The 16,928-nt window shown below is 34.4% G+C and overlaps 1 protein-coding gene across 1 annotated transcript in view; it reads right to left on the minus strand.

Moving 5' to 3' along the window:
- The window catches only part of DPP10 (dipeptidyl peptidase like 10), a 630,338-nt gene that overhangs the window by 314,187 nt on the left and 299,223 nt on the right, over positions 1-16,928 (minus strand). The window contains exon 4 of the mRNA XM_057745327.1: positions 11,559-11,653. Within this exon, the coding sequence (XP_057601310.1) occupies positions 11,559-11,653 (95 nt within the window). The remainder of the gene's footprint in view (positions 1-11,558; positions 11,654-16,928) is intronic.

Raw genomic sequence — 16,928 nt, forward strand, 5'->3', positions numbered from 1 at the left:
TAGAGGTCCTAGAAAATACCACATTAGAATTTCTGCATAAATTTTCCTAATCATGGAATATAATTTATTCAATATAATGCTCATATGATAGGTTGACTAGATTTCCCCAGTAACAAATTAAGTACATTTTTGATATGATATTTCATCAGGTAAATATTAAAGAGAAAACCTAATTAATAGAGTTAATATTTTAAAATACGATATGGGCATTTCAAGTATTTGTGTCAGCAATATGATTTTATATCTGGCATAGTCCAGGAGATGGCTACTGAGAACTTTGCAATTTTTATATTTTTAAAAAGGAGAGAAAATATAATGACCAATAATGCTTCATAAAAATAGTTAACCTGGCTGAATCTTCTTCAAAAGTGAGGAAAATAAAAATAGGAAAATACTAATAATTAGAGATTAAATTTTCTGGAAGTGATTGATTTTTCTTATGGATCAAAGACCCATTTAAAGTTGGTATGACATCATTAGTTTAGCATTACCATTAATAATCCCAAAGAACGAGAGAACAAAGGTTAATAAATAAAAACAAACTCATTTGTTGACATTTAATATATTTTGGTATATTCTTCAATAATGTCATGTTTTATATATACTTTCTCCTATTTCCTATCGTTGATAATACTATTACATATAAATAGTATAATATTTATTGATTGTTTTCATCTTAATGGCCCTTGGATGCACAGAATTAAATTAATAATAACTTTTATCTCTTGACATAGTGTCATTCATAATAGATTTAGCCAATAAAAATATAAGATGCCCAGTTAAATGATATCGAATAATAAGCAAATATGTTGTAATCTATTAAAATAATGGCAAGGCTTATGATAATGTGAAAATAATATAAAATAATGGAATATTGTATAAAAATTAGTGAACTATAGCCTTATAATAATGTGAAAATAATATAAAATAATGGAATATCATATAAAGATTAGTGAACTATAGCCTTATAATAATGTGAAAATAACATAAAATAATGGAATATCCTATAAAAATTAGTGAACTATAACTAAATGTAAATATGTATGAATCAGTCACAGAATGCTAAGTGATAAAAGACATTTAAGAATATCATGGACAGCCCAATTCCTCTATTAAAAGTTCAAAACCAACTAAATATGTCATTTAGGCAAATATATATATAACCAAACTGAGTTAGACATTCACCAGAAACACAACGATATAAAAATAATTTCCAGAGTGAATCAGTTTAAAGTTGAGTTGTCATTTACTAAACTTGTATTTTAATGATCCAAAGCTAAATAAAGATCATTCTTTTTTGTTCACTTTATTAGAAACGTCTATTTAATAGACCCTAAGCTCAGTTGAGGAGAAGAGCATTTGTTTGCGACTATGACTGAATGAATTTTTTGTGTTCTTGTTTTCTGATGCACATGTGCAACCATTTCCTTCTGGTATATATAGCTAGGGAGAAATCTGTGGGTTGAAGGGCGTGTGAATGCTCTACTTCACACAAAATGACAAACTATTACCTAAATAAAAAACACAAATTACGCTCCTGCTAGCAATGTGTAAGAGCCTCTGTTCTTCACATTCTTTCCAAATCTTGTTAATGTCAGAGTTAAACTTTCCCAAAAGGATAGGTCCAAAATACTGTCTCTTTGTTGACCATCATTTTTCTGTTTGTAAATTACATTAAGCATTTTTCAATTTGTTCACCAATGATGTGTGCATCTTTTGTGAACAGTGTATTTACATATTTTGCTTATTTTTCAATTAAATTGGAAGAGTTTTTTATATTAAATACACACTAATATTTTTCAGTTAACTAACGCTTTACACCATGCCTTTATCATTTACCACTTGGTAGTCTTTTGTATGCTAAAATATCTGTCTGTGTACTCTAATTTTAACATGAGATTATAACAGATACAGGATACAAACAACAAAAATTATAGGATATGACAATTTAGATGAAGCATCTGAATATGTGATTCATTTGAAAAAGATTCAGGTTTTTAACTTTGAACATCAATATTTCTTGAGTATAGTAACAGGTGGACTATTATTCCTGCTCAGGACTCATAATAATAAGTTGATTCAACATTTCCTTCTCATTTGTCAGCATCCATTTTAATAAGCAGATATATTATAAATGGCCCTTACCTGTCAAAGCAAAGGGCAATAGTGAAAGAAAAAAGTAACTTCAGATTTACTTCCCTGGTGGCATAGAACTTTCTGCTTAATTGGAGAAAGAAAGAGGTCCTGTAAAAATCAAGTCAAATCCAAGGGAATGAGAGTAAGGGACAATCGGAGGCTGCCTCCAGATTCAATGTCTTGAACCCAAATCCCCAGCTCTAAAGTAAGAAAACAATTTTTCTATTCTTATCTAATAGTCACAATTGAAAACACTTCTGGGTCACCTCAACTGTGCTTAAGAGCTCTGTTAGACATTCACCAAAATGATAAGGATAGATGTAAAAATAATTTCTTAATTAGTTTGAGTTGTCATTTACTAACCTTGCATTTTAGTGGCCCAAAACCCAAAAGTTATTTCTTGCATTGACCACTTTCTCAGAAATGTTTATTAAGATCTTCAATATTTCTTAATGAAATATATAGAATGCTAAGATCAATCCTTTTTCTGCACATTTTCAAATGCGCAGATGAAGGTCTGATTAAGCCCAAGACATGAAGAATGTGTTCAGTTTGCCAGCTTTTTTTTTTTTAAATATTGATTTTATTCCACTTTGAAAACTGAGGGGAAAATTAAAGGGTGTATTCCTAACATTTTATAGGGCAGATGATTCTTCTTTTATTAAATAGATATTTAAAGCTAAATGAGTTCATTATAGACATTTACTCACAAATCTTCCCATTGTTCCTATTTTACGAACATTCATTATTCATTCCTTCTTCTACCAGTTAATAATAGATGCAGGTCTAATAAGACATTTGAAATACCAAAAAAATCTTTCACTGGACTTTCCAGATGGTGATGAATGAATGATTCCAGTGAAATTCAAGCTAAGTAGAAATATGTAAAGATAAAATGTTTTTGCACATGGGTATCACTTGCAAAATCCTAGTTTTAAAAGCTTATGCAAAGGAATTCATAGAAAAAAAAAGAACCAATTGTCAATGCACATATGACAAGATAATGCTCAATCTCACTCATAATTAAATAATTGCAAATCAATATAACAAGTGCTATTTTTCATCAGCCAAATTGATAATAGTTGATATGTTGACAATAATTAGTGATGGCCAGAGTAGATTAATAGGCAATATCATATACTCTTGGTTGACCTAATTAATGCAATTTGATACTGTCTATTAAATTTCAAATAGACATTTCTTTTGACCCAGAAATAGTACTGCTATGACTTTAGCATACAAATACATTTCAAAAATGGTTGCCAAGTGTATTTACAGGGATATAATAGGAAATGAATATATGGTAGTGCATTATGCAAGGGAATTCTATGTACCATTAAGCGATATTAAAGAAAAACAAAAGGGATCATATAAAAAGATATTTAAGTTATATTATTAAGTAGATGAAAAGGGTAGACCATCCATGCTGTGGAAATTAAATGCTCACACACATGAGTGCACATATTTTGAAACATATTGTTTATGTACAGAGGTATGAAGACCCACAGATATATTTCTGGAGAAATTCTGGAGAAAGGAGTATTGAGTGATATAAAGGGAAACTTTTATTTTTATTATATGTACATGTATAGCAGCACTGTGCAGAACTTTTCTATGATAATGGAAAGGCACTGTATGAGCATTATCCAATGTGGTAGCCAGTGATTACACTTGGATATTGAATGTTTGAAATGTGTCTGTTGTAACTAAAATATGGAGTTTTTAATTTTATGAGATTTTAATTAATTTAAAAATAAATTTAAATAGCCATATGTGGCTAGTGACTGTCTTATTGGATAGGTCAATATACTACATATATTTTTCAACCATGTTTTCAATGTATTGTTTTTTAAAATATCAGTGAGGGAGAGTAAGAATAATATATATATTCTTACATAGTATTGGAAGTCCTAGCCACAGCAATCAGACAAGAAAAAATAAATAAATAAATGAAATGCATCCAAACTGGAAGGGAAGGAATAAAACTGTCATTATTTGCAGATGACATGAGTCTATATATAGAAAACCCTAAAGTAGTCACCAAAAAAATTTAGAGCTAATAAGTGAATTCATTTAGGTTGCAGGATATTAAAATAATATGCAGAAATCTGTTGCTTTTCTATGCACCAATTATGAACTATCAGAAAGAGAAACCAAGAAAACAATCCCATTTAAAATCACATCAAAAAGAATACAATACCCAGGAATAATCTTAACCTAGGAGGTGAAAGACCTATACTGTGAAAACTGTAAAACACTGATGAAGAAAATTGAAGATGATACAAAGAAATAGAAAGATAGCCAATGTTCATGCACTAGAAGAATTAATATAGTTAAAATTCCCATACTACCCAAAGCAATCTATAAATTTAATGGAATCCCTATCAGAATACCCATGATATTTTTCACAGAACTAAAACAAATATTTCCAAGATTTTTATGGAACCACAAAAGATGTCAAATTGCCAAGGCAATCTTGAGAAAAAATTACAAAGCTGGAAGAATCAGGCTCCCTGATTTCAGACTATACTACAAAGCTACAGTAATCAAAATAACATGATACAGGCACAAAAGCAGCCATACACAACCATGAAACTGAATACAGAGCCCAGAATTAAACCCACACACTTATGGTCAATTAATCTACAATGAAGTAGGTAAGAATATGCAGTGGAGAAAAGACAGTCTCTTCAATAAGTGATGATGGGAAAATTGAACAGTTATATGTGAAAGAATGAAATTAGAACATTTCCTCATACCATATACAAAAATAAATTCAAAATGGATTAAAGACCTAAATGTAAGACCTAAAACCTCCTAGAAGACAACATAGGCAGACACTCTTTGATAGAAATTGTAGCAATATTTTGGGGGGATCTGTCTCCTCAGACAAGGGAAACAAAATTAAAAATAAACAAATGGGACCTAATTAAACTTAAAAGCTTTTGCTATGCAAACCATTGACAAAATGAAACCACTGACAAAATGAAAAGGCAACTTGCTGAATGCAAGAAAAATATTTGCATATGATATGACAAATAAGGGGTTAATATCCAAAATATGTTTACTGTATATTTGCCTTTACCAGTGAGGTTTTTCCTTTCATAATGTTCACGTTTCTGGTTGTGACCTTTTCTTGTTCACTTAGAGTAGTCCCATTAACATTTCCTGTAAAGCTGGTTTGCTGGTGCTGAACTCAACTTTTGCTTGTCTATAAAACTTTAGATCTCTCCTTCAAAACCGAGTGAAAGTTTTGCTGGGTAGGTTCCTTGGTTGTGCATTTTTCACTTCTATTACTTTAAATATATTCTGCCACCCTTCTGGCCTTCAGAGTTTCTGCTGAAAAGTTAGCTAATAGCCTAATGAGAGTTGCCTTGTAGGTAACTTGTTCTTTTAGCTTGCTGCTTTTAATGTTACTCTCTTTAACTTTTGCCATTTTTAATTCAGTGTGTCTTGGTGTGGTTCTCTTTGAGTTGATCCCATTTGAGACTCTCTGTGCTTCCTGGACTTGAGTGTCTGTTTCCTTTCCCAGGTTAGGGAAATTTTACACTGTTATGTCCTCATATATAATCTTTGCCCCTTTCTCTATCACTTCTCCTTCTAGGACCCCTATAATACCAGTGTTCCTATGCTTGATATTGTGGAACAAGACCTCTTAGGCTGTCCTCATTTCTTTTTATTCTTTTCTTTCTTTTTTCTGTTCATTCCTGGTGATTTCCACTACTCTGTCTTCCAACTCACTGATCCGTTCCTCTGCATCACTTCAGCTACTGTTTATTCCTTCCAGTGTTTTTTGTTTGTTTGTTTTGTTTTGTTTTGTTTTTTTCAGTACTGTATTCTTCATCTCTATTTGGTTCTTCTTTATATTTTCTAACTCTTTGTTAAAAACTTCTAACTTCTCACTCTGTTCATCAATACTTCTCTCAAGTTCATTGATTATCTTTATTGTCATTACCTTGAATTCTTTATCTATTAGATCACCTATAGCCATCCACTTCATTTTGTTCTTATGAGGTTTTTTCTTGTTCCTTTGTTTTATCTTGTTCCTTTGTTTATCTTGTTCCTCTGTTACCTCACTGCCTAATTTGCTATTTCTGTTTCTAGCATGTTGATTAGGTTTCTCGATCTTGAAGAAGTGGCCTTTTATAGGAGACATCCTGTGCATCTCAGCAGCACAGTCCCCTCTGGTCACCAGAGCTATATGCTCTAGGGCTGTGTGGGTTCTTCTGTGGGTAGTGGGTTAACTACTGTGGGCAGAGTTTAGCTAAGTGTGGCTGGCTCCTGGTTTGGTTGGTTGCCAGGCCCTGCCTTGTGTGAAGACTGCCAGCTGCCAGTCGGTGGGGCCAGGTCATAAGGTGGCTGGCTGTGGAACCCCAGGGGACCCCAGGGCTAGTGCTGGCACACTCCACGGTAGTGCTAGGTTCTGGGGTGGATGGTTTTAGCCTGGGGTTCTTGCATTTAGTGTTGACCTGCTGGTGGGTCAAGCCAGTTCCTTACATGGCTGGCTGCAGGTTCTAGGGTATCCCAAAGCTGGTGTTGGCTTGCTGGAGAGTGGGGCTATATAATAAGGCAGCCGGCAAAGGAGTACAGGTGCTCACCCACCAGCAAGTAAAGCCAGGTCCTGGGACTAGTACCATCCTGCTGGCAGGCAAAGCTGAGCCTTAGGGTCCAGGGGTCCCAGATTTGGTATGGGACTGCTTTTGGATGAGGCTGGTCCCACAGCTAGAGTTGCCTGGCTGGTGGGTGGGACCAGAGCCCATGGGCTTCTAGGGGTCATTCCAGCCCATTGGTGGATGGAGCTCAGTCTCAGGGTCTCAGGGTCTCTGGCTGCAGGGCCCTGGGTGTTCAGGGTCTAGTGCCTGTGTTCTGGTGTATGGGCCTGGGTCCTGGACCCTCTGATGGACAGGGGTGTGTCCAGGGGCATGTATGGGCTCAGGGGGTCTTACAGCTGCCTGCCTGTTGGTATATGGGGTTGTGTCCCTGCCCAACTGGTTGCTTGGACTGGGGGGTTCCAGTACTGGTGCCTACAGGCTGGCAGGTAGGGGCAGGGCTGAGTCCTGACTTTAATAAGCTGGAGAGAGGATTCCAAAATATCCCTTGACAGTATCAGTGTCCACATGGTGGAAGGAGCTCCCCAAAATGGCTGCTGCCAGTATCTATATTCTCAGGGTGAGCTCCAGTTACCTCCTGCCTCTCCAGGAGACTCTCTAAGATCAGCAGGTAGGTCTGACCCAGGGTCCTTTCAAACTACTGCTTCTGCCCTAGGTCTCACAGTGTGTGAGATTTTGTGTGCATGCTTTAAGAGTGGAGTTTCTATTTTCCACAGTGCTCTGGATCTCCTGAAAGTAAGCCCCTCTGGCTTTCAAAGCCATACATTTTGGGGGTTCCACTTCTTGCTCTAGTTCCCCCAGGATGGGGAGTCCAGTGTGGGATCCAGACCCCTTGCTCCTTGGGGAGAACCTCTGCAATTGTAATTATTCTCCCATTTGTGGATCCCTCTCCCAGAGGTATGGGTCTTAAATATACCATAACTCTGCCCCTCCTACATGTCTTGTTGTGGTTCCTTCTTTATATCTTTAGTTGTGGAAGATCTTTTCTGATAGCTTCCAGTCTATCTAATCAATAGTTGTTCTGTAAATATTTGTAATTTTGGTATGCCCATGAGAGGAGGTGAGCTCAAGGGCTTCCTACTCTGCCATCCTTGTATGCCTTGTCTGAGGCCAGATTTTGTCTGTTTGTCTTGTTATTTTTGATAAGTAAGAAGTTTATTTAGAGATTTAGTTAGAGAGAAACACTCTGCAGAGTGTGGGCCATCTCAGAAGGTGAGAAAGGCTGAGGCCAGATTTTTAACAAATAAATTCTCTATGATTATAGCCAGCATGTGAAACCATCTGGCTGATCAAAAATTCCTGAAAACTTTTCTTTATTCCAGATTTTAAGAGGTAAAATTTTGGTTGCCTTTATCCAACAAATATTTGCTTGTGCCATTCTACCTTTTTTTTTTCTTTTCAATCAAGCAGCTCAAATCAGCTTCTTGATTTCTTGGTGGTAAAAAGATTTTTATTTATCCCCCCACCCCAAATATTCGGTGGCAGAATAAGTGAAAATTAAGCAAATAAAAGCACTACAATGGTATGCAAATCAACTGATGCTATCTCTATACATTATAAGTCCATTCCTTGGTTCTAGTCAAACCTACTATTTTGTAATGACCTATAAATAAATAGCTGGACCAAAATATGTGTAGGTAACATTTTCCTTGGTATCATTCATATATATGAATTTCCTTTCTCTGCTTTAGGTTACTTTCATAGCATATTTTTAAAAACTTACAGATATACAGTTTCCCTTTCCATATTAGTAGATAAGCTCTTTTTTTTTAATCTTAATTATGTTTAAGCATATGGCTTGAAATAATGTTTCCAATTCGTTTCTAATCTCAAACAGAGATTTGATAGAACTATTTATGAATGCTGGTGTTTTCTGCCAAAACCACTGGCGATATTCAAATTATTGACAGTAGAAAGAATATAGCTAATACTTATGAAACATTTTCTTCATTATGACACTGAATGTGCTTTTGTTTGAAATAGTTCTGGCTTTATGAGATAACATTTCCAAACACTTAGAAATGATTAAGAGCAGTTTGGGGGCTAAATCACTTTAGCTTTCACATAACTCCTCTTCAAAAAGTCATAGACCCTTTAATTTTCTCCATTAAGAAGTCCACCTATCTTCAATCCAAAAGAATGCCTTAAGACATAAGACAATTATTTCAGGAAAATTACTTACTTTTGTTTTATTTTTGACAGTCATGGCCAATATTATTTTTACTCATAGTGTCTGCTAACCATGATTACATAGCTAAAAGTGCCCACCATTCATATTTAAAATGTACATAAGCAGAGAAATGACAATGTGGTGTTATCTTAATTTTTAAAATAAATTGGCAGTCACTTTTTTTGCAAAATATGTCTTATTAAGCAATAGGCTATTTTGTTATCACATTTTAAGTAATAATATTTTTTTCTCAATTGCCTTGGTACACTTTTATTATAAACTTTTTTACAGTGATCTAATCCAATGAATTATAATTGTCTTTAAAGTATTGCTAATTGCTCAATGAAAAAAAAAACTACAGTATAAATAAAATTTTTATGCTCTGATAAGAGATTTCTTTCCTAAGAACATGGCCTGAGAGAGAAAGTATATCCAGACTTTAGCCTAGCATGAGCTTTAAAACACAACTGTGTTTAATAATGCTATCTTGGAGTTAGGAGGAGGAAATTAAATAAGTTCTTCTGAATATACATCTGGAATCATGGTAATTTGTATTTTTTGTTTGCAGCTCTAAGTTAACTAGTTGCAAATACAAGCCTCATTCCAATCTTTATCCTCACCCTCCTCCACTGAATTCTGACACCTCTAGGACTTATAAATTGCTTAATTATCTGTGTTGTGAGATAAATGTCTTTAGGGAACCCATGAATCTTAGAAGATCAATAAATTAGAATATTTTTTAACTATGACTCGGTGGTAATTAAGAGTCATGGCCGACATAAAGAGGAGAAGAAATGGATCTCAAAAGGATTTTTAAAAAATTAAACATACTAGCATAAAGATAAAATGGCATTAATCAGTACATGGAGAAAACTACAATGAGATGGGGTTAGTGTGTAGTATGAAGTACCAACAGCAGAGTGGAATAATAACCAAAAAGTTTTGTTTGTTTTGCTTCTTTTTTGATGTGCCAAAGAGACTAAGAAAGCAAGGAATAAATGCTGGGGGAAAAAAAAAAAGATCATTAGTGACCCGCAGAAGATGTCATTAACTTATGTAAGGGGATGATCAGCATGCAACAGTCATATAACCAGATATTTATGTACTAAGCATCTGTTCTTAAATGCTTGACCATTAAAGGCTATACTCCCCATCAAAAATGTTACTTTATAATAAAGGAAACAAATAAAAAAGTGCATTTAATTTTGTTCTCCAAACTAGTTTTATTGAAATTAATTCACATTGACTAATTAGCAAATCATTAGCTGTCATCATTACTGATTCCTGCTTTCTACTTTCTGTCCTATTGCCTATGGAGGGCTTCTTATCCATTGATTTCAACATCTTTCAATGATTTCTTAGCCTCTTCTCTAGTATCCCTGAGGACCATCCAATTAAGAAATAATAGATATGCTGTTTATTAAACTTTTCCAGGAAGGTTAGTATTATCTCCCCCAGGGAAATCCATATTCTTAGGAAATATGCCTTATGTTTCCTTGACATTCTACAAGTACTATAAAATGTTGCATTCAGAGTAGCTGTTCTTCTAATATCTGTAATTTAATTGATTCATTAAGAACAGAAATGTCATTATTTGTTAGTTAATAACCTAAGTGCTAAAGTAGGTTGGTTTAATTTAGTCTAACAGATATATACGTATATGATAACTTCATGATTTCAACAACCACTTTTATCTTATTAAATAAAAACAATAAACAACAGACGTTTTCAGTTCATCTCTTCCACCTGGCCACCTTATCATAAACATGAAGACTAAATAATTATTTCAAATGTACAAGTAGGAATAAGTATGAAAAGCATTCGATGATTTGCTTATTCCTTTATTTTGTATAGAAGGTCCTCCAAGACCTTGTACTACATATGTCTATATCATACGAACTCATCTAATAGGCAATACATTGAACCTTTGATTATATAAAATAGTGAGCAAATACACTATTTTTCAGTGGTGTTTGATAGCTAGATTTTGAACATTTGAAACAGTTACTTCATTATCACTCAATAGGTAATCATAGCTAAATGTAACCTTAAGTGGACTGAATTTACCACAAAGAGAAAATTAATATACATATATAAGATCAAAATAAACACATTCATTTATTTGATCATTGTTAGGCCAAACAATAATTCTGGAGAAGAAAAATGATACTGATAGAATGCTAAATTATAAAACACATCAACCCTAACAAAAGCCCAGTTTTACAAAGCCTGCCTTCTACTTGATTTGGAAATCCACAATTAGAAAGAAGTCAGGAAGAATGAAAAATAAAGGGGGAGAAAAAGCTATGATGACTTGGGTTAGATTAACCATTTTTTTTTAATTTTGGCATTTGTATGGCTAAACTTACGTAGAAAATATTGGAATAAGTATTCATTCTAAAATATATTATTCGTAGAAACATTTATTCATTTATTAAAAAGGGTAAATGGGGAGAAAAAGCAGATGGTTACATGGGTATTTTCTAACAATAGCTCTACTGATTCTAATAATAACTCAGCCTTAACTTTTCACCTGAAAAGCTTTGCAAGTGCTGAAGCTGAAAAAAAGAACATTATGTACACCAAGAGAGCATTCTAAACAATACTGAAATGATTAAAGTAATTAATTATTCATTACTTACAAAAGTTGTGTTTTCCAATAATAATGTGGTAGTATTTGTTTCTATATTCAGTTTAATGACATGTCCATTCTCGCTTTTATACACCACATCTGTATCTGCAACAACAAAGATATTAACAATTGACAAACATATTGACTAGGTAATATAATGAGTGTAAAGGAGACAATGTGCATAATAAATGACACATTAGAACAATCACTGGTAGCCTTTAATAACCTGAGCAGGTTTCTGTACTTGGCTCCCATTAATCCTCCTCAATGATCAGGAAGCTGCCCAGCACATGGTCTATTATGCAATGAAAACAGGGTTAGTGAGAAGCTCATTCAGATTCTTGGTTTAACAAATGAAAATTAATTAAAATATGGGCAACCTGCTGCCATTCAAATATGAGAAAGAAGGGTCAAAGAGAAGTGCCTCTCATTTCCAAAGCTGTTACTCATCAGTGATCTAGTTAAACTTTCAACAAGGCTGCCAGTTAAACATAGCTCGACAGAATTCTGAGGCTATGTTATGAACCACACGCATGCAGACTTTTTCACATATCCAGTCCTACCACTGCTCAATTTCTACTCAACCTCTCTCTACCTTGGGTTTAGAATTGTGCCTCTGGTATTTTGTCTGAATTGTGGGACCACCGGTCAAAAATCTCTGAGACTGTATGTGTACCATTGTATCCACTTTGTCAGCTTTAAAGAGAATGATGTCTTCAGTGTAAATAATTGCATTTTGTCTGGACAGCTGTTGATTTTATATACTTTTCTGTTAAATTCAGCCACATTTATCAGGAATTTAAATCTTATTAAGAGTACCATAGACTGAAAACACCAACCTGAGAGAAACTGTCAGAAAGGATACTCAGAAGTTAAAAAAGAAAGATATCTATATCTACACAAAAGATATAGAAATATTAATAGTATACAATATACATATATATGTGATTAGATAAAAGGGAAGATACATAAATTAAAGCAGTCTTGAGTGCTTTCCTCTTTTTCTTTTCAGATAATCTCCTTTTCAGTTTTACCCAATTCTAACCTTCTCCATGGAATTGCACCTCCGTAACCACCTGCCCATTCTTGGAAGAAATATTGAGAGGGAGTGCACCTACTATTCACAGTAAATGAAGTTATGTAAGTTATGACTCTCAGAACCTGACTGTCTTCATCTGCATAATAGTGGTAAACAAATACCGAATGAGGGTTGTGAAGACTATGTGGAAACATCTTGACACTTTTGGCAGAGCAAGGTTTTCTGCCCTGTTCTCTAGTTATTTCAGTATTATAAATAATAACATCCAGGAGTTATGATGAGGAAGCAGTCAATACTAGCAAAAAGAAGTTTGTCTTTCTTCCATGTTTCATTCAGAAGATTGAGAGTCCAATATGACTCTCCTGCTAGAGTCGGGGATGGCACAGAAGGCCAGTGGTTCTTCTTGACCTTAGTCACATGGGACCATGACATGCTGGAACTGTGGCCTGGGAAAGACAAGTGTTTTAAGAAACGAGAAAAAGAGACAAAGATTCCAAGTTGCTATCTGAGTTGTACTTAGGCATACTGAAAGACCGCCCTATGTGATCTTTAAAATAAGGCCTTGTAATAAAAAGAAAAAAGATAAAATAAGGCCTTGTATCACCTTCTGAATTTCTTTCATCACCTATAAATAAATTAGGTTTTTTTATCCTTAACTTTACCTGCTGACCTTTCTAGTGATTTAAGACAAGTGACAGGTTTACACACGTAATCAATATTTATTTTGACTTACATTCTTTACCTCTCTTCCCTTTCCTTTCTATCCCAAATCTTTGGTCACAGGTTCAGCAGCAACACTGGTCACCCGTGTTACTCACTTGGCCTTGCCAGCTGACTCTGGTCTCCTGTCTTCCTGCTCTCGATTAATGCTCGCTTGAATCTATAGTCCAACCTCAACCGACACCTCTGTTATTCCTCTTCATTTTCTCAATTCTGGACCACCTCTTGATATGGATAGATATTACCATCATAGATTAGCATAAACAGCATGTCATAATATTTTCACAATAACTTCAGAGAAAGAGGATTTTCCCCTTCTACTGCACAAGCATGCTAAATATAGCAAAAAGCTACTCAGTGACTGGTTCTTCTCCCAGGAGACCAGCACACTGCAGAATTCTAAATAGGGATGAGGATCTATGGGCTTAGGGAGAAAGAGGAGCCCAGACAGCATGCATAGTGATTCTTCTCCAACAGAAGAGATTAAGTAACATATGGCCTTATAGTCTCTCATAGTAAGAGGAAATCCTCAGCAGGTGATGGATTGTACTGGGATAGAGGAAGGAAAATTCATTTTTATTTCCCTTCGACTCAAAATAGAAGGAAGTGGAGCTTGTTTGAGACGATAAAGACTACATTTAATATTTTTAAAGTAAATTTCATTGGATAATTATTTAGACTTGAAAAACATCTATAGAGACTTGAGATCTATGATCTGTACTCCTGCAAATTTTACTATCAGACTTTCAATGCTGTATTAGTGAGAGACACCTTTCTATTTATTTATTTTTAAATTCAACCGTAACTCTCTAGGTTAATATTTAATACAGATTACTACATAAATTATTTTAAAAGCATCCAATATCTGACTTTATTAATTTTCTCTAATTTTTTATGGTCTTTAAAATCTGGTCTTCTGGGCATCATATTTATCCTACTTTACTGTATGATTTATAATCACTAGTGGAATCTCCTAGTTTTGCAGGTCTTATTATTGCATTATAAATTATTTTCTGGAAATATATTTCAAAACTGTCACCTCATATTTTGTTTAATATTAAGTAATGAAATATGAGTGAATCAGATCAATGGGTAAAGTGCATTAACACAGGAAGATTTAGGTAGGTGTACTTGAAACATTCTTAAAACACTATATTATACATGTCTATACAACTTTGATTAAATAATCTTTCTTCCTTTTCAGCTCATTGAAAGTTAAAAGTCAGTTATCCTGAACACATATTCAATTCAGTCAGGTTTTTTTTTTTTTTAATGGAAAGATGTGACAAAATAGAATCACTGTCTAGCCTCTCCATCCTGAGCTACAAGAATGTATTGATATTTTCAGTGTCTGACTCCACCCCCAAAACTCCTGGTATTTCTGTCCAAGCCTTTTTCCATAATTTGTCTAGCAAAAGGCAAAACAGTACTATATCCTAATTTAAGTTCTTTCAGATAAAGGCAACCTTTTATTTTATACAAAGCAGGCAGTAATGCACTTCACATTATAATTCAGTTCTCAACTTGCTACTGAAATTGAGAACCCAGACCTCTGCATCCACCCAACTGTTGGGACCTACATCCATAAGATTTTCCTTTTAGCGATAACAAGTTCTTGCCCACAGAGATAAGGTTATAAATTAGTACGAAACTTAATTTTGTTTCAGAAACTTGCTGTAAAGTAATTGATCTGAACCATACGCTCCCCAAACTGAGCAAGCTCTTAATTATCAAACAATGGTTTACTCATGATTCACTTTAAGGTACTTGCCTCTCTGTGTCCACCCATCCTAAGCCCATTGGAAGATCTGTCTTAACAATTCATGTCTAGATTTCCAGCCCTGTATGTAACCCCCAACCCAACCCACCAACACCTCCTTCTGGACATTCTGACTGCAATGGGTAATAAACCCAGCTTTGCAGAACAGGTTATTCTTGGTGTTGACAGCTGACAAAATTCACCTTTCATGAATATCAATATAAAGTCACCTTATTTTTAAATGTTAGTATTGATAATGTAATTAGGCATTTAATTTTGACATGATAATTTGCTTTTAATGTTTCAAAATTAAATCTATCTCTATCATCTATCATCTATCTGGAGAGATTTTCAAAAAAGTGAACAAAATCTTGGCAAATAGGTTGTTTGAAACATTTTAATCCAAATACGACTTCTGTCTAAAAAAATCTATTTTTAATATATCTAAAATAAAAATTCTACAGCATCCGTTTTTTTTTTTAATTCACACTCAAACTCAAAAATTAAAAAAAACAATAAAACAAAATATTGCAATGATAATCACTGAAAATGTTTGAATAAATTCAGGAAGGATTTGTTAAATATCAAATTAAAATTTGATCATTACTTAAAGATATCAATGGTAAATGTAGACTATTGAGCTAATCATAATTGAAACACAGCAGGCTCTCAATCATCTCTCCTAAAACACTGCTTGCAACTGTGTAGAAACTTTCCTCACCTTTTAAAAAGCCCCAAGCTCTGAGAAAATTGAGCCCATTAGAAACGGCTTGATTGTCCTTTTTTGTCTACCTCAAAATCTCACTCCATACACCCTCTTCTTTTTCCCCAGACTTCTGGAAAGAGGTGATCTTTCTCTTTTGAAAAGCAAAAAGCTTTTTTGTAACCAAATCAGTATGCTCTGTGCTTTTAAATATCTTTGGTTTCTGATATTTCTCAAATATCTACCTCTTGCCAGTTACTTTTCATGGTGTATATATTTCTTCTCTATACTAAAAAAAATAATAATAATCACCATCATTCAGCTCTTTTGCTCTCTCCCAGGCTTTTATCTTTTCACGATAAGCCTCAGTGAACCTTTGCACAAGGAGTTTCAGCCTTATCCTGTGTGGCCACCACACACGTGGTCCTCTGTATCTCGCTGAAGCATAGTTGCAGTCCTCAGTCTCTGAAACAGCTGACCGCCAACATCAACACTCACCTGTGATCGCCAAATCCAATGTGCTCTTTTCCCACACTTAATCCTCACCTCACTCAGCTACTTTGCAGTGTGTGACAGTTACAACGAGCAGAAGGATTTTGAAATCTTCTCTTGCCTTTGAACCATTACCTTGCCCTGGAATCCTTTCTTTGAAAATTTCTGTATGTTCTACTCATCCAACTGCTATCTAAACAAAGACATCCTGCAAAGCTCAATTCCGAGCTTTTTTTTTTTTTTTTTTTTCTCCAACCGCTATTCTCTGCATGGTCGTTTCTACTCAGACCTTCCTAAACTGATTTTTAAAGTTTTGAGCCTCGACCTCTCCCGTATGCTGGTTATGTTTTGCAGATACATACAACTTAGGAGACTAAAATTAAACTTCTTATATTTTTGGCTATACCCTCCCTCAGAGTTCCATATATATATATATATTTAAGTTCATTACACCTTCTCCATCTCTTCATCTCCTATATTAATATTGTACTTTATAGTTTCTCACTTGGAAGATGGTTTTAGTTTTTTCAGCTAATTTTATTTTTATTTTTCAGTTTATTTTCAGTTTATTTGTCAGCCTCCAGTTTATTCCCATCACATAGTCTAACACATGCTAAACTTTGAATTCTCTCATATGCTCTGAAAATAATCACGGCACTCAGGTTAC

The sequence above is a fragment of the Hippopotamus amphibius genome, chromosome 8, assembly GCF_030028045.1.
Source record: "Hippopotamus amphibius kiboko isolate mHipAmp2 chromosome 8, mHipAmp2.hap2, whole genome shotgun sequence".
Taxonomy (NCBI): Eukaryota; Metazoa; Chordata; class Mammalia; order Artiodactyla; family Hippopotamidae; genus Hippopotamus; species Hippopotamus amphibius.